Here is an 18,873-nt window from a genome sequence, read left to right on the forward strand (position 1 = left end):
GCCCGTTCCTGCGTTGAGTAGCCACAACATTTGCCAAAGCTTGGCACGGGCAATAACACAAAAGCTTGTGAACTTATTCGCGAGCTGATCACACTGCCAAAACACTAAGAATGTATTGTTTGATGTCATGACACTAAAAAGGTAGTCACGTTTACGTAGCACTCTGAGACGATGGAAATATTCATTGGAAACGAAGATAATGGCTCGTAGTCACGGGCACACGCGAAACAGACAGATTCTCCAACAGTCAACGTGACGTTTGTTTGTCTTGTTTACCTTCTCTTGTCCGCGTGCGCGTACCTTACTTTCTTCTGCAATGAATCCCAACCAACTAGCTCAGCTTAGCATATCTACTAAGTCGTCGCGCTGCAAATCTCGAGGGCACGGTGTTCGATTCCAGGCCACAGTGGCCGAATTTTAACAGGAACGCAGTGCGAAGCCGCCAGTGTACGTAGATTTAGGTCACTTTACGAAGAACCCAAGGTGGTCAAAATTAATCTAATGCGCTTCAATGCGGAGCGCCTCATAATCATACGGTGTTTCTGGCGCGTAAGACACGATGAATAAATTAATGTGAGGGTCTTCATTCCGACGCCCGTGCTCCGTAAATAATTCGGTCGATTTCGTTAAGTGTGAAATCGTGATGTATCTTCATGGTATCCTTCGACAGAAAGGTCTTGCTCCAAATCCACGACGCATTCCTTTTACCTCGCAGTGTATGGGCCTCCGTATCCGGCACCCCGCAGCATCGTCCCGGGCATCATCACCATCCTCCGCGCTGCGCCGTATCGCGGAGCTCCACCCCTCGACCGCGGTCGATCGCCGTCCGTACGGAGGGGGCATCACTCCTCCCGGCTCTGCGGATGCGGTCTCCATGACGACGACCAATGGCAGCGCTCCGCGGCTCCGTGGGCGTGTCCGGCTGTCGTCAGCCGCCGTCGGCTGTGGGGCGCGCTTTTATAAGACTCGCGCGGGCGCATTGGGCGCGATAACTTCGTTAGTCATTGCTCGTTAGTCAGGGCCCCAAGGCTGGCCGCAGCGCTGGACGGTCGGTTCCAGCTGTGGAGCAGCGCCATGGCGGCGGCTGCCGCCGCCGTGGCCGCCGAGGATCCGCGGCTCCAGGCGCCGGCGGTCGGCGATGAACGCCTCGGCGGCGGCGGCGGAGTCGTCTCGCACGCCGGCGGCCAGCAGGACTGCGGCGGCGACAAGCGAAAGGTCGAGCTGGCGTCGCCGCTGTACGCGCTGCAGGAGCCCAGGCACCGAGACGGACAGCTCCAAGGACAGGGTGAGTGTTGCTGCTGCTACGCGCGGGCGCGCGCGCGCGCCGTGGCGATCGATGGCCGTAGAGGCCTAATGTCATTAGGGACCCCCCATCAATGCCTTAACGAGCTCGGCCCCGCGGAGGCGGGGTTACTCCAGCGCGCGCCGCCTTCTCGGACACTGAATAGTAGCGGAGACGACGAGAAACCGATGAAAAGAGAAATTATTTTTGTGGGTGTCAAAAAAAAAACGATAAAAAAAGTGACGGTAAAGAGAGAGTGCGGGGCTTCTACGGAAGAAGGACCAACGTTCGATATATGCAATCACCGCCATCGCCGTCGCCGCTCATCGGAATCGCCGTACACGAGTCCCCAACGAAAGATTCGGAGTTGTATCGAAGAAGGTTCATCCGAGGTCTCTGATCCGAGGAGCGAGCGGTGCATTCCACTCCTTCAATCTTTATTTTCGCACAATGAGCGTAGAGAGCCCTTCAACGAACGAACGAGAGAGCTAGAGAGGTACACTTGACTTAAGGTCTCTTCACGGCTGCCAAAAGGCACGGGGCCAATGGAGTAATCGAAAGTCTTGTAATCTTCAGCTTTTCTAGTCTATTTACAGAAACGCGTGACCTATATGATTGAATATACGGAACAAACCGTCCCCATGATTCGAAATCAACAGAAGTTAGCCTATAAAAGTGTATACCGAGTAGCCTTCGGTATATATAATTATGCATTAAGCCGAAAATTCAGATCAGAAACTATTAGGCACACAAAAAATCTACGCAGTCTAGCCAACCTGCGTGCAAGGAATCTAAACTACCCCACCCGTCATGGAGAGAAGTGGGAGGTTGATAAAACACGGTTAAACTCCGGCAAACAGCGTTTATCTTACACTCTTACAGCTCTTCTGAATTATTGTGATCTAAAAGGTTTTGACTTATTCAACTGCTCATACCACGACATCCATGAATTATTTGCAATATAATACTTGATCTTTAAATCAATAGTACATTCAGTTACATATTTTTTCTCTCAGTCCCAAATCAAAAGTCTTAGATATATATTTGCTTTTTTCACTTGCATGTAGATACTTCTAGGGTTGTAATCTATATAATGTATAATGTTGTATTCTATATAATGTCTTTTTATGCAGTGTATATGTCTTATATTTTTGTTTCTGGATAACAATCGCATTATCATGTTTATCTTTTCTACACAGTGTAATAATTTCGTTTTTCAATCTGTGGTTCGTATATGTATTAAAATCACAACTGCAATGTGTACGCCCTGTTGTGGGGCACTGCCCGTGAGGTGCCATATCGCCATGTTTACCACGGTGCTGCTACCGCTCCGACTTTTTACTTTATATTTATTTTCTGCTTTCTTTTTGTATGGGGCTGTGAACTAGTCAAGCTGTTTAACACAGCTTTTTTTCACAGTCCTTTCTTTCTGTACGACAGAATGGAAAATAAACTTTGACTTTGACTTAATACAACTTGACTCTCAGTATGGACAGCTTTCGACGTGTCAGTGACGACAGTCGATATGCTTTTGTCCCGCATCACCGACAACGTCTTAGGCAACGACAGAAAGCCGCCAAGCTGGCAGTGAGAAAGTTAAGCATTTGGGTAAGGATCTTCCTGATACTGACCTTTAGGAAAAAAAGACCGAGTTGACCAGCTTGAATTGTACAGAGAGATCGTCACTTGCTGTTGCTCCAGGTTGCCATCGTAGCCTTTCTCCTTCAACGGTTGTGCCTAATATTGTAATACCTCACCGATGCGCCACGAAACGTGTAAACGTAAAGCCTAGCTTATATTTTATTCACGTATTATAAACGTTCTGAATGTAATTTACCTAAGAAAGGATCAGACATTATACGTTTGAGTACAAATTCGAATACCCAAAGAGAGTACAAGCTGGCCCAAGTGAACAAGCTGAGCGGTTTGTGCAAAAACATAGACTTGCATCACAGATTGAAGCTGCGGCACGGACGTATATAGATGTATAATGTCTGTTTATCATGTCTGTTAAGGGAAACGCGTGTGTATTTTGTTCTTTACGGTTGCTATGTGTTCAGCTATGGCAATTAACGCCTATCCACGAGTTTCCATTTGACAACGCTCACGTCAACGTCAATTGCTGAAACTGCTCGGACAGCAGTATGAAGTTAGCGTAACACCGCTGGTAAAAGGCCGTCGAAATATCATAGTCGTCAGAGCACTGTGTGAAAGCTGGTTTTTCTTGGCCAGCTTGCTCCATAATCCCAGGCAATCTAGTGATCCAGCAATTTAGTGGTGTTGCTCCGTAATACCTAGCAAGCAATGGAAGTACAAGTTCTCTATAACGGCATAAATATGTAACTCAACTTGTTCTAAGCTTCTTTTAGACCTTTAGAAGAATGTTAACGTAAAACTCATGATCACGAGCCAGTCGCCTCCTGCAACGATACCTAACAGTGTACCTCTTTACGTGACCCAATTCGATCTACGTCAGAGCATTAGCGGACACACCGCGAAAAAAAAAATCGATATAATTACATTAATACAGCGATAGCGAATGGGAGTGAAAAACGGTGGAGACTTGGCGTCAAGCCCTCGGTCCAGTCGGTTAGTTTGGTTCATAAGGTTTAACATCCCAAGGTGACTCAAGTTATGAGAGACAACGTAGTGGAAGGCTCCGTGTAATTTCTACCACCTGATGTTCTTTAACATGCAACTGACATCGCACATCACACTAGGTCTCTAGCATTTCGCATCCATTGAAATGCGACCGCTGCGTTTAGCCATCTTTAGCCGACATTAGTGATAATTAAGCCAACACCACCCAATGCTAACGAGAGCTCGTACTATGAAAATAAACACGGTAGTTGAAATCAGGCGACATAGTGAGGCGCTTTGTTAGACGGCACTGCATTCCGGATCGATTGAAATTTTTCGTCGATAGTTCGAATTCTTACACCTTTACAGAATTTGGATGGAAGAGGTCCACAAGGACATTGCGTTCAAAACGAGTGACATACACTTTTGAATCGAAGCTTTCAAGTGGAGTGCTGCAATGACCTTTGTGACTTCGTGCTCGGCTGCGAGTTTAAATCTATGTCGCGCTGCTAAGATCGAAAACGCGGGTTCGATTCCCAGTCACAGTGGCCGCATTGCTATGGGCGGCGAAATGCAAAAAATACTCGCGTACTATAGCTTTAGATGTACGCCATAGAAAGAAAAAAACCAGGGGTTATAATCCTGAGTACTCCACCACGGCGAGCTTCATATTCAAATCGTGTTTTTACGTTCTGAGGGATCGCGTCCGCGGATAAAATGACGCGTGCACACAACAATTTTCGGCGCCCCCTTCGCCACCGCCGATGCCTCTATCACAATTGTCGCGATACTCGGCGGCGGCACTTACCACCAGTCGTTGCGCCACTTTGACTCGCGACGTACAGATCGCGCTAGCGCTGTTATTGGCTGGTTGCCCTTTGGACTCGCAATGGGACGGACGCGTGTCGTTCGCTCGGAGGACGAAGAGCGGCAATTGAAGGAGCGTGAATGGGCGCGAAAACGACGTGAAACCGCTACCGCTGACTTCGCCGTCTTTCACCTTCACAGTGGTGAAAGTGCCAGAATTTTATTTATTTTTCTTTTGCACGTGAAGCCGCGTAACTACAGTTAAAATTTAGCTTAGCTTACGTAACTACAAGACATCGAGTGTGGGAGCCCAGAATTCGCGCTGAAACGTAATCATCATTCATTCTAAATTATATGTTAGTTGCGTATACCTCATTAGGACAGGCAATAACTTATACGCGCGTTTTCATCTCTTCTTTAAGTCATAATCCAGAATTTTCTTTTCTTTCCACGTTGTGCTATACCCGCTCCACGTTCAACCTCGGTCTAAATTTTCGTACAGCTACCGCTATGAAACATGACGCTGTGTTGCTTTAACGCCACCTTGATACAAACCGTCCCAGCTAGCTGCGAATACTCTCGAACGGCGTAGCTGTTGTTGCTATTCGAATGAGATGGATTAGCCAGCTGACGCCTAGGCCCCTAATACTTCTGAGTGCGTGATAACTTACTTATAATAAAAATTGGGGAGGGGCGAAGCAGGCAGGGAAGGGTGTTTCAGCTCCACTAACGTGAAACTTGTGGAGGGGCGAGCATGCGGTGTGCGCCGGTGTTTCTTACAGCAAAATCACTTCTAATGGGCAATGAGAGACAGAAGAAAGATTAGACACTGAGAACCGCAGTCCGCTTTTAGTTAACGTGCATGCTGTGAATCTTTATTGTTCAACAACGCAGAAGAGAAATCTCCCACCGGCACTACATTGCAGGTCAAGATCCAGAGCTTATATGTACGGGGTGGCGGGTGAACGGTTGTGCAGCGCGAGCAGTCGGTTTTTTCAATCAAGAAACTCGCTAGCAGACACTGCTTGCGTCGGCGTTGTCTCTCGCGGGCGAGGGCGCGTTCTCATTCCTTGCGAGCCGTAGTTCAGCATTCATCGCAGAAAGAGCGTTTCCATAGTTAAAGGGGTCATGAAGCACCCCTTGGGCTTGTTGAAAAGATACAACCTGCGGAAAGCTGACACGGCTATGAACTGCTCTGCAAAATATTATAGTCGTGCGCGCCGCGTAAAGGCCACAAGCGCAGCGCGAAGTTGCCGTTTCCTCAGGCGCCCTCTTTTCAAACAGTGGCCGGTTCTCACTCTCGTCGGTGGGCGGGGCGTCTGCACGTTGACGTCGCGGAGACATAGCATGCTTATTGGCCGATAGCCGGATGAGATGCGCTTCTTGCCACGGGGTGCTGCCACTTGCCCGCGCCGCACTCCTCAGTCTGCTAACTTTACACGGTTGACGCACTCGCGCGTGCGAATCACAGCGGGAGAGCGATCGCGTTTCATGACGCGCCCTGACGTAACTTCTTACCCCCGTTCCATCCCTCCCTGTCTAGTTTCCAGTGCGCTCGTCGACACGAGAAAAGAGAGAAAGCGATGAGAGCGTGCGCCAAACCCCCGTAACTCCGCTGATTCTTGACGGATTCGAGAAATGTTTGCGGCAATCGACTCGGGAGGCAGTAAACTCCGATACTAAGGCCATTAGATCATTACTTGGAAAAGTTGTTCATGACCCCTTTAACGCGCTGTTCGCTCTTTCTCTCGCCACACGGCGAGAGAAAGAGCGAACTGCGGCGGTGGCACTCCTTCTTGTGCTCAAGTAAATGGACAGGGCACGACGATGCAAGCAAGCAAATGGGTCACGACGATGCACGCGGCGACAGCAGACGACGATGCACCGCCGACAAGCCGAGACCCTAAGGTGCTTCGCCCTTAAAACACCACCCAAGCATTCCGAGCAGATGACAACCAGCGAATCTGAAACGTGTGTACCCGGTGTTTATCGCGGGCTGGGGTCAATCGGAGTGTCTTCTGTTTTACGTTTTCACTTCTCAATCACCACGTTTAAGAGATGCATGCCTTCAAACTTTGCGTTTGGTGACATTATCATAAAGGATGTTAAGAACACCTAAAGGATTTTATGGCTAGCGATTCATGCTGTGGCGGGTGCCATCCCTAGCTAACTATGCTGACAAAACCTGAAGAGAAACTAGCGCATGCACGGAGACCCTTCGAGGTAGCGTATGCTAGCATTGCTTATTCAGTGTAGTATCTGCACACTCAATTCCAGGACGATTATCGCGAGTTAAATCAGGATCTCATAAGCAAGGTCGGCATAAAGCTTTTAAAGACGATAGTCTTTCTTGGGGAACTTAAACGCAGAAATTTTTGTCTGTCTTTCTGTTTGTCGGCACGTCACCCGATTCAGCCACGCGGCCAAAGTTGAACCACTTGCTTACCGCCCACCCATCTTGAACTGGTACGGCTGTTCATACTTGCGAACGTTGTCGATCAAAAAGTAAATATTACGCATATCTGAGGCGCAACATCATTAGGTAAGTATTAGGTGGTATGTTCCTTTAATAGAAAATACATATATACGCAATTTTAAAGACCCTAGTTTCTTCAGCTGCGCTGAAAATGCGACTGCGCTGAAACTTGTCTTCCTCCGTGCCCTCTGCAAAAGCTCATGTTGTGTTTCGGTTTCGGTTCAGTATTGCATTGTACGAATGACAGGGGGCGCCGCTCTGGCATTCCTGTTTTACCCAAGGAGGTTTTTTAACCTCCTTGGTTTTACCCAGGCGACGTGTAAATAAGAGAGTTTGTGGAGAGTACTCGTTGAGTGCGGACGTTTCTTCTCCTTCGGCGCATCGCGCCAGACAGCGTGTTCGGGCTGGCCGGCGTCCCCATCGGTCGCGTTGGTCACCGCCGGTCTTCGCCTGCCGCTGCGCCGGGACTACCAGCCCGCAACACAGCACTCATGTTTCCCGACGTATTGCCAGATGGCGTCCATATCTCACGCAGCGCCTCTTCTATCGTCTTTAGACGACATTTGCAGCGAAGCACGCAGATACGCGGCCAATTTTTTTCCACGAGATCTCTCAGGACAAAAATCTCTAACTGTGCAAACTAAGACAAACAGTTAAATTATCCAGTAAAACAAAAATCAATAAAACATATCCAAAACATCATTAATTTTCAACAAGGTGAATAGTTCGTGCGAAGACTACCGTAGCTGTCCGCATAGTACGAGCATTGCTTAATTTTTCCCACTATTGGCTAAAGTTGACAAATATTGGCCATTTCATCTGATAACGATGTAATCAAATAGCACATGTCTACTACTATTACTATTCTTCACTTGATCAAACGCTTCGCATTGTACAGCAGCTGCCCTTGCAAAATTTTTTTTGTTATTTTCTGTCACCGATCACGTGTTGGGGCGCTCTTGCCTGATTCATGGTGGTATCCGTCCCACGTAATTATAAATTATCAGACTGTTTTGTTGCAACCATGTGGCTATTAATGCGACTGAAGTCTGAAAAATATGGTATGAATCAAGGGTGGAAAACAAAGTTCTTAGACATGCACCCCCCCCTCCTTCCAATAAACAAGAAAAAAACAACCTGAGGACTAGTTCACAAAGTTTTTCTTTCGTAAGCGCTTTTTGCCATAGTCTTGTCACCTTCGCCAACGATACGTTCTACATCAGAAATGGCGTGAATTTTCTTTTACGGGCAATTTTAGCGTAGGCCCTTGTGTGTGTGTGTGCGCGCGCGTGTCTGTGTGCGTGCATGTGTGTGTGTGCGAGTACAAAACTTGAATAGGGCCAACTGAAACTCTGGCTTCGCCACATAACGGGTAAACTAAAGGCGAAGCACTCTTTACAGGCGAACTTCATGGCTTCAGAGGACCTCTAAACGATCGTTTACGCGTCCTCGCAAGCATCCTAACTGCAACATCGTATTTTCTTCGCAGCTGTACTCAGTTACAGACTTCAGACGTATCTGATCAGCGAGAAGAAAAAAATACGTCGAACGTATTTGTCTGGTCGTTGAGTGCCGTCAAGCTACTTACGTAGCTTTTGACCCAACGCAACCATCCAGCACGTACATACTGGGAAATAAAATTGAAATTGATGATTCACACCCAGAAACACGCAGGACACAGCGCTAAACATTTGAGCAAGGGTCTCGCTCAGCTCAGCTAGCGGGCCGCACGCCCAAGCGCTCGCGTGCCTTCCCCCATATGTGCATGAACGTGTCTTTTGTTTAAAGTGGGCCGCTTCATTAATATCACATCAGAATCGCCACTACTGCCGTTGTCCGTACCACCGATAGTGACGAAAACTTTTTCTTTATCTTCACTTTTCTTGAATTGAAGGAAATTTCTTCGCAGGCTTTTTCTACCCAATTCCTCAACGGGGCATCCCAATGTCCTATGAGGATATCAACCGCCACATTTAGTCGCACTCTACTAGCACCGCACCTAACTGCGTTCAGGTAGTGTCTGTGTTATGGTGGCTAACGTTACGTAATACCTGTCAATTTGGCTTATCTGCTCTAAGAACAGCAACATTTTCGTCAGTCAAACGATTGAGTCGTGTACCAAGTATTTCTTTTCGTACATCCTGACAAACAAACAAACAAAACGCGCGTACGCGAGTTTGAACTCAACCACCCCTGCCTGTTCGCTTCTTCCGCTGACTCTCTTCACCGCACCGGCGCCGCCTAATCAAAGGCCCATCGCTCACGCTTCGAGTGGCGCGTTATTCCAGCCAGCAGGTGGCGCCACGCGGAGTCCGTACTCTTCCCTCTAACGCTATCGCGGCGTGCATTTATCACATTATAGACCAGCGAGCATGCGCGAACTTGTTTCCAGTCGACAGGAATTACGAGGGAGTGGGAGGGGGAGCGATTAAGCATGGCCCATGGAGCAGCGTATGCAAGTTCACCGCTCCGTAAAGCGAGCCCGCTTTAGCACGGTAACGCGCTACTCAAGTCCCTCATGTGAGTCTCCTCGCCCCCCCCCCCCCCTCGTGCTTCTTTTCGAGTCCCTCTAGCTCCCTCTGCACTTGCACGTAGAAACGCGACCTACAAGGCGCAGCGGGACGTCCGGTGTTCCCGCTGAGACGAAACCGGGGAGCACCTTCTGTCGAGGCGGGTCCGAGCACCGTGCTGCTATATAGAGGACACGGTGCGGACGAACCGCAGAAGGTGACGTCACGAAGATGCGAAGCGACGGCGCTGCTGTCGCTGTCGGCGCGTACAGATCGAGAGAGCGACGCGGAAGCGCACTTGTGGACCTGCGCTCGCAAGAACCTCTTACGGTAGAATTGTTCCTAAGAGCAAGTTCCAGTAAGTCGTAGCGCTTGGAACATCATTATCAAATCCGGTCGAAAAATTAGGGCATCTTCGCTCTAGTGGTGCCAAGCCTGAAGGTACAGCGGAGCCGCCTTCCTTGTTTCTCTTTATATTTCTCTTTCTCTCTGTTTTTTTTTATATCATTTCTTGTCTCTGTTTCTTTCTATTTATTTCTTTCTCTCTCTCTTTCTCTATTTCTCGCTTCCCCTTTCTTTCTATCTCGTTCTCTCTCTGTGTACTCGTTCTATTGCCCATCCGAGTTATTGCATCCCACGCCGGACGAATCGGCGCAGAGGGAGAGCGCGCGCAGGGCGCACGTGTTCGGGGAGCGAAGGAGAAGATGAAAAAGAGCACGAAGAGAGCGTGCGCCGCTGCATGATGATGATAGCTTCCGCGAACGCTATACGGGAGTAAGCCGAGCGTAAACAACTCCGCTGTTAAAAGAGCTTCTACGGAACAACAAATTTTGGGAATTCGACTCCTGAATTCGTGGTTACAAGAACTTCTTGCGCCAGGAGCCTTTGTAAGACCTTCGTAAATATTTGTAAGACCTATATATTGTCACGGATGTGGTGACGGTGAAGAAGGCTGCAGTAAGACCGATAAATACGGAACTCTTTATTAGGCAAACTTGTGCCTCGGAATTGGAAACTCGAAGTACAAGCAATGCACGCTGTACACTGGTAGCGGCGATCACAGTCGTCGGCTGACGGTAATCTGATCGTCGGCGGAACAGTCTTTTATTCATCAACGATCGAAAATTCCAGCGTTATCGCTGGGGCTTCGCGTTAGCTTCAAAATAAACTCGACTACTAGTGTCGTGCGCGCAATTTATCAGAATAGCCTAAAACAGTCGACAAGTTTCCCAAGCATTGCGCCGCCCGGCTATGGTAACAGTTTTTTTTTTTGTGGGTGAAATCTTATCACGTCAAAACAAAGAACTGAACGCGCGTGGCAATATTTATGTATCAAGACAGTTTGGCAGGCTGCTCTGGTGAAACTGAAACCATGAAAAGATGCGATAGAACGATGGTGTTAAAGGACAATGTGTCAGATATCATGAACCAGGAAGAAAGAAGCCACGTCATTAACTTTAACTCATCATCTCTCATCGATAAAGGGAGCGTATCGTGTCGCACTAATGTCAGCTACTAATTTCAAGTGGGAATATGTCAAAGAGAGTGTTTCTCCTCAAGGTTTTAAAGCAGTGTGGTGAAACAGTCAGGACGCCAGTGTGTACAAGTGTCACTAGCGGTCATTTGCGCACATTCGTTTCGGCTCCTTCGGCTAAAACATACGTGACTAGAAAATTGCTCAGGTGTCGTATAGTTTTTCCATGTTGTACAGAGGGATCAAGAGCCGAGGTTAACAATCTAGTTTCTACAGTTTTATTGGCCCTTCAGCCGTACAGCTTCAGTTCAAGCGGGCTATCTGTATATCTCAGGGTGGATGTGGAACTTGGTAGATGCCGCTTCATTCAAAAGAGCTCTCTTAACAGCGAAACTGTTTAGTAAATCGTTCCTTGTCCGGCGAACCTAAAACCTATAATCATCATAAAGGATATGTGCCACAGAAATTGGGTAAATCCCACTACTCACCACTGGTCCACTAAAAATGAAGAAGGCAACAGTTAGCCCAACAAATGGCTGCGAAGCGACTGCGGCGCCGAAGCGATGGAAGGTCTACGCCAACGACGACGTGCCCGTAGATCTAAGAGAGGTGCGAACGCTTGGTTTCAGCGCGAGGTTCTGTCTCTGGAGCTTCGACATCCGTGTCGTGTCCGTGACCGTCTGTGGTTTAACTAACACCTCTCTGCGCTGAGAATCAACGTAGAAACAACCTGGCATCACCAAGCTAACGCCTAGCAACGACCTAGAAGCAACCTAGAAACAACCTGCATCACTCAGCTAAGGCCTAGGAACAACCAGATTAGTCTTCAGAATCGTCCAGTTTCGCTGTTTCAAGCCTTGCGCGGCTTAGTGCAAGCTTCGCCAACTTTTTACTCGACAGATACCGTATATATATGTTAGCGCTAGCTACGTTGTAGGTGCCGAAGACTACACATTATCTCGAATAAAGCGGCAGGTTTTCAGTCTAGCCGGGAGGTTCAAAGCGAAAGCTGAAATGTCAAAAAGAAGAAAAAATAGAGGGAGAGAGAGAGAACCATACGCACCTTTCACGTCATTCCAGATTCACGAAAGGCGGCCCGAAAATGCAAGGTGCATCTGTTCCATGCCTTTCTGCAGAGCGCCTGCTGCTCCCGCAGCGATCCTGGGCATCGCTTCGAAACAAAAACCAACAAAATGCGTGACGCGCGCTTTTGGTACGCACACTCTGTACGTCGCCACATGACGCCTTCGAACTCATTGCACTGCTTTTATTGTTCTCCGTCGTGCCAGGCCTTCGCGACGCCACACATTTGCACCGACGACTGGTGAAACACGATGAGTGGGCGGGCACTATATGAGGCCGGTTTGGTTAGAGTGGAGCGACGAGCCGATGGGGAAGGAGGGGGTGTCAGACACGGGTTTGCAGCGCGTGTCTCTATTAGGGAAACGACGGTCGCGAGAATGATGCGGGGTTCGGACCCTTCCCTAGAGGGCTGATGCGGCTCCCCGTCGCTTTCGCCCCGCGCGCCCCCTGGTGAGAAGAGCGCGCGCGACAGATCGACAGAAGCGCCACCCCGCGGAGGGTGCGAGCTTGAACGGGTAGGTGGGCTAGTACACCGACGATGATGTCTCACCCTACGTTCGTTGTTCCAGCCCCTCCGGGGAGTCTCTATAGAATAGCCGATTGCTGCTGTCAGTCAGCGCTGAAAGTCCTCGCGTCACCCGATGCCGGCCGTAGACGCCGCGACGAAGCTATTTTGGCGCGCGTGGCGCGCCACGTGTCGAGTAGGTGTCGCGGGCGTCCCTGCTCGTACTTCTATGGCCTTCTCGCGGGGCGACGACGTGTTGACACAGCGTCGCCACCTTTTTTTGGTGGCCGCATATGTAAGCGGCGGTCTTATCTCTTATTTGGCCCCGTGGCTCCTTTTTTGTACGTCGACGAGAGGCACGTGTAATGTGGTGTGCCTTTTCCAAGGCGACGCGTGCCTATGCGGGGGCCCTATAAGTGACTGCCGCTCAATCTGAGTGGTTCTGAATGGTGTGCATACACACGCCGAAATGATCGTATCAATCGGATCGCTGTTTGTCCTGTTCCGCTCACCGCTCTTGCGAGCGCACGCTGAGTCGTTATGGTAGAGTGTTTACCGACTGCGTACCCTTGCTTAGAACACGTTTATATATACACAGACATGCTTTATTTTGTTACATCAGCTTTGTACACAGGCTTCGTACATGTGATAACCAATACACGCAAGGTCCCTGCGAGGCCGCAAGAAGTCAATCGACTACGTTGCTTTTCTTATGCTGGGCACACTGACATACTTTACATACAGTAACATAGGATTAGAGTTGCTGTATATACTACCTTTAGGTAGCAGAGTTGCGCATCTGTCTTCCAAACGCCGCGAGCAACCATGCGTTGCGGAGAAGCTGACGTTCGGACCAATTTTTGCATTTTTTGACGCCGCCGCCGCAGTGAACTGGAATGACCCTTGTCATCGACAGTCAAGTTAATCACCGGTCTTCGACATGCCAAGCATGTCAGTCGGCGACACGGTAGGCATGTGAAGCTTCGCCGCATAGCTGCGGTTGCTAGCCAGACTTATGCGCAACTCTGCTACCTAAAGGTAGCATATACAGTGACTCTACATAGGATGAGATAGAAGCGTCGCCTTGTGATAGAGGACTGCCGCCATATCCAGAAGTAGCGGACGTTCACAAAAAACTCCTCACACTTGAATTATTCGGAGGAGGAAAATACAACCAATCGTCACTGTCGACACGTGATTACCGAGCTATTCGACAAATGCAAAGTACACGCTTATGAAAGGATACCTTTGTGAATTTGGATATAGGTTCTACCATCCAGTCTTGATCAGAATGCGCGCACTAAACGACGACAAAACAAAGGAGACACAAAAACCAGCGCAGTGGAGTGCGCAGCATAGGATGAACTACAATCCTTCACAAGCCCAATATCTCGAAATATGCTCATGCCACAGTACGCGTTCGAGCGCGCCCTGCGTTTTCTTGCGGATCGGATAATATGCGGGAGTTCATTAACGCGAGGGCGTCAATCAAGCGCGAACGTGATCTCGAACGAAAAGCAGGTGCGGGCTAACTGAAGCAAAAAATATTACGTGAAAGCGAGAACTGCGCGCTCACTTCGCCTTTACGGCGTTCGCGTCACTAAAAATAAACAAAAAGGCGGCGTTCACGTAACATAATGTGCACGATAAAATAGCCACACCGAATTGCTTTCGCTGTCGAGTCGTCTTGGACGAACACATAAAGGACCCTGTTAATTCTTTTGCTTTCGGACGGGTTGAATGCTAACTAACGTCCCGAATGGCTAAACAGGTAGCACAGAGTACAGCCATAAACAACGCAAGGAGCGTGCGAAGGGGTGGGGGAGGAGGTTGGGGGGGGGAGCAGTTGGTAGGACACGGTAAAAAGCATAAAACTACGCCGAGGAACAGGACGCAGGAAAGAAATGGACAGGACGAGCGCAGGTTAACAACTGATTTATTGGAGCGACACCTATTTTTCTCAACCGCAAAGCGCATGCGCAACGGTCGCTCATAACCGTACATCATCAAATAACAATTTAACAACCAAGAAAGTCAATTTCTTTCTTGTACAGGTGTAAAGAAGCCTCACTAACATACTCATAACTTCATTAACACGCTCCAACAAATCAGTTGTTAGTTTGTGCCAACGTTTTTAAAAACGTTGGTTTGCGCTCGTCCCGTCCATTTCTTTCCTGTGTCCTGTTCCTCAGCGTAGTTGTATGCTTTTGCCATGAACAACATGACGTCATAAGCAGGTCTCTGTGTTTGTATGCTCCCTGAAACGACAGCAACGTGCGTTAAAAAGGTGTCGTCTAATTCTGCATCATCGGCCACGTACTGCTTGCAGGAGATGGCGGCGCCTTCAAGAAGCTCAAGCTGGAGCCCGGCGTGTCCGATCTGGGCCTGTCGTCGTGTGGCGGCGGTGTGCTGTCCACCACGTGTAGTCCCACGACGCCCGCGAGGCGGCGCCACCGGACCACCTTCACCCAGGAGCAGCTGCAGGAGCTCGAGGCGGCATTCGCCAAGAGCCACTACCCGGACATCTACTGCCGCGAGGAGCTGGCACGCATCACCAAGCTCAACGAAGCGCGCATTCAGGTACATCCACTTGAACGTCACCATCTTCACATCCGAGGAATAAACCGTACCAAACGTAAAAGACGTCCGGAGCTAGGTTTCACGTTCACCACAGGAGAGGTTTTCACTCTGGTCACATCTTCGCTGTTGCGGAAAGAAAAATGTTAGATCTTTCCCGCTGTCCATGCCGTGTATAACAAATTTGTTATTCTCATATAGAGATGAGGTTGTCAAGCACGAAATGCCGCTGGAAACAACGTCTTGACTGTGAAGCCTGTCTTGGTCTGGAGATAAACTGCTTTACTCAGCAGTACTTATATTTGGAATAGGAGGATAAACTGGTGCGCATAGAAGGGTAACTGAAGTCCGAGTCTGCAAAAAAAATATTAGACCAGGAGAGAGGCAAGAAAAGGAAGCGCGAAGGCGGGAGGGAAAAATAGAGCTTTTGAGTTGCGATAGCAGGGCTGCGGTGAAACGTCACCCTCAAAAGGGTGTCGCTTCTCTGCTTGAATTGAATGGCCAGTCCCTCAAGAGCCTAGAAAATGTACTGGTAAGCGTGAGCGCACCCTGAAAAATTAATTACAGTGCGTTGTTAAAAGCTTGTTTCTCTTCCTACTGTACCCTGTCGTCACGACACGGTATGAGCTTCTCGTCACATGCTCGCGCAAGCTATCGTGACGTTTCCACGGCCGCTCCATTTTGTGGTTCCGTTGGTGGCACGAAAGCGGCCATTTTGAATGTTTTCTTATGGTTACTAGAGGAGTCTCTAAGCACCATAGTTTTTTGGTGACACATAAGCGGCCATCTTGAATATTTTGGTATCTGACGTCATCACAACTAGTAATCCTGAAATTAGTGTCGATATCATTATAGGTGCGCCATGAGAAAATCGCCTTTCATATCAAAATACAATATCTTATCAGCATTTACTGAGCTTCACACTTGCTCCGAGCCGTCTCTGTATTCAGGAGATTCGTATGGCAGAGTAAACTCAGCTTCGAAAATTGGTGTCAGTATCCCTTTAACGGAAAACCCTGCCTATTCTGTTCAGTGTCCGCGTAATATCTGAACACCGTGCATGCCTCAATCCTCTCGCCGCAGGTGTGGTTCCAGAACCGGCGCGCCAAGTACCGCAAGCAGGAGAAGCAGCTGCAGAAGGCCCTGGCCGCGCCGGCGGCGCTGCCGCCCGCGGCCTGCAACGGCATGATGCGCGGCGTGTACGGCCCTCCGCGCACGAGCTCGTACGCGGCCTACGCCGCCGCAGCAGCGCACCCGCACCCGGCGGCACGGTACCCGGCGTACAGCGCCGCCACGTCACAGCCCTTCGGACACCAGCCCGGGGCGGCGGCGGCGGCCACGTCGCCCGAGGAGGACTGGTACCAGCGCGGCTTCTCGGCCCTCAGGGCGCCGCCCGCCTCCGTGTCCCAGCATCCGGTCTACCACAGCTAGGCACCGCCGGCGCTGCCCTGCGCTCGCGCTGCCCAGAACGCGAGCCGGTCGCCGCTGGCGCGCGCGCACCGACTTCTCGACCCAGGGAACACCCCACGTGTCGCGTCTTGTGTATAGCTTCCACATTGGTGGCGATTTCACCACTGAGCTGCTGCTGCACGGTGCTTGGCTTTCTGACAACTGCGATTCTCGCTGGCGTGAAATCGGGCATTTCTTTTGTTTCGTTTTCAATTCTTTAGCGGTTGGACTATACCCATTCAGCTAACCAGGAAGCTAGCAATTGGCAGCACGAGGGCGAATTAGCCAATATTTCGAAGCACATGGACTCATTCCATGTGCTTCTCAGTCCATGTGCTGCGAGTTGGCTAATTCGTCCTCGCGCTGCCAATTGCTAGCTTCCTGGTTAGCTGAATTGGTAGAGCGACCGGCCCGGAAAGGCGTTGGTCCCGGGTTCGATCCCCGGACCAAGACGAATTTTTCTTCACCTAGAAGCTTTCCTTTGTGAGAAATCGGTGTGCATTTCCTTGCGGCTTCGTCTACAAGCAGGTGGTTGTCAATTACGCCTTTTACAACCCATCCGCTGCCTTGCCGAATTCCGCAGAACTCATTTGCAATTGCATTTCAGCGATACGCATATCTTCAACGGGGCCGGCCCTGGGTCGAGCAGTGGCGACCGGCACACCGAGTCGCAGCGCGAGCGCAGAGCCGCCGCCGTTCTTTGGTGGACGACGTCACAAAATGTCACGCACACGTTAACAACGAGCGCCACACCCGTACCGTTCCGCGGGGGACGACGCAATGCGGGCGACGCCCGCACCGCCGAGCAGACCACGACCGCCCGATGCACGGTCCGACATTACATACACCGCCGTCACCGCCGCTGAGCTGCGCCAAAATATGAACACGCCTGCCGGTCACCTGCAGCTGCCGTCACCGCTCGCCAACCGCCACACATCTCGTATACGCGCATCGCGTGCAGCCTGCGGCGATTCGGAGTGGACGGCTGGGCTAATTAACTCAGGGACACGAACGCGGATGCCAAATACGAAACAATTTTGTTACACTTAGAAGGCACAGACAAAATGGGAGGGGGGGGGGGGTAGATAATACGGTTTCATCTTAGAATAAGTGGCAAAAAAAATAATAAAGGCCGAACGCGACTTCAGCACCGCCGCTAAGACCTACGTGATGGTGTTTCTATGACACGCGGAAACGGCCCTAGAATGTCGCTACATTAATCGTGGAGTGCAAATATTTACACACTCTGCGCTGTATAACGATTTAGCCTGAAGGAGCAAGCCCTCTCCTGGGCCCGTGTGAAAAAAATGTATTACGCTAAACTTTTTCGTAAGAGAATATTTCTGGCAATCATGATGCGGGGCATATCGTTAGTAAAGTCGGCTGACTAGTGGGAAGACGCACTTACGAAAGAGAAGTTTTGTGAATTCGGCCCCTGACGGCTTACAATTTCCTCACCTGCGTATTCTCCAATACCTCGCATTACGCTTAAGCGTTGTAACGCTTTTGAGTAGCCACGTATCCTATAAGCGCATTGCGCGCACGTATTGCACGCGAAAGGTGGCAAGAACCTCCTGACTTTTGGGTCCAATGAGTTCACGCGAAAGTGACGATTGTGTCATCTCAGTTGTCGAAATCGCGGACTTCGCGCAAGAATTCGTCACAACGCGAAGCCGCCGCCGTGCCGTTTCACGTCCGGATCACCACGGGCTGCACCTCTACACGCATCTGCGTCATCGCGCTTTTCCAAGCTCCAAGCGCGCAACCGTTTACAACGCATGCAGCTGATTGTCTGAAGTGGCGGCAACCATTTAGGACGTACACACGACGCGCTGGAGGGGACCGATATGTATAAAAGAAAACATTCGCGTCTTCATTAGGTCAATTGTACTCGTTTTTGCGATCAAATGAAAAAGGAGCTAAGAACCTCAAACACCGAAGAGAGGGAGGACGGACGGAAGGAAGGAAGAAAAGAAAGAAGGAAACAGAAGAGCAGAAGGTAGGGAGTTTAACCAGAAAAGCTTCCCGTTGGTTACCCTACACTGGGGGATTAGGGAAGCGGAAGGGAGAGAGAGAAAATGTATAGAGGAAAGGCAGGGTGCATAACCAGATGATATCTCTAGTTGTCTG

At 49.8% G+C, this 18,873-nt stretch overlaps 1 protein-coding gene across 1 annotated transcript; it reads left to right on the top strand.

Moving 5' to 3' along the window:
• Positions 1-747: 747 nt before the first annotated feature.
• LOC119373734 (homeobox protein unc-42) lies at positions 748-18,035 on the top strand. Its single transcript, XM_037643799.2, has 3 exons — positions 748-1,285; positions 15,047-15,297; positions 16,378-18,035. The coding sequence occupies exons 1-3, from the start codon at positions 1,075-1,077 to the stop codon at positions 16,723-16,725; spliced, it is 810 nt and encodes a 269-aa protein (XP_037499727.1). The 5' UTR covers positions 748-1,074; the 3' UTR covers positions 16,726-18,035.
• The last annotated feature ends 838 nt before the right edge of the window (positions 18,036-18,873 follow it).

This window comes from Rhipicephalus sanguineus, chromosome 11, assembly GCF_013339695.2.
Source record: "Rhipicephalus sanguineus isolate Rsan-2018 chromosome 11, BIME_Rsan_1.4, whole genome shotgun sequence".
Classification (NCBI taxonomy): domain Eukaryota; kingdom Metazoa; phylum Arthropoda; class Arachnida; order Ixodida; family Ixodidae; genus Rhipicephalus; species Rhipicephalus sanguineus.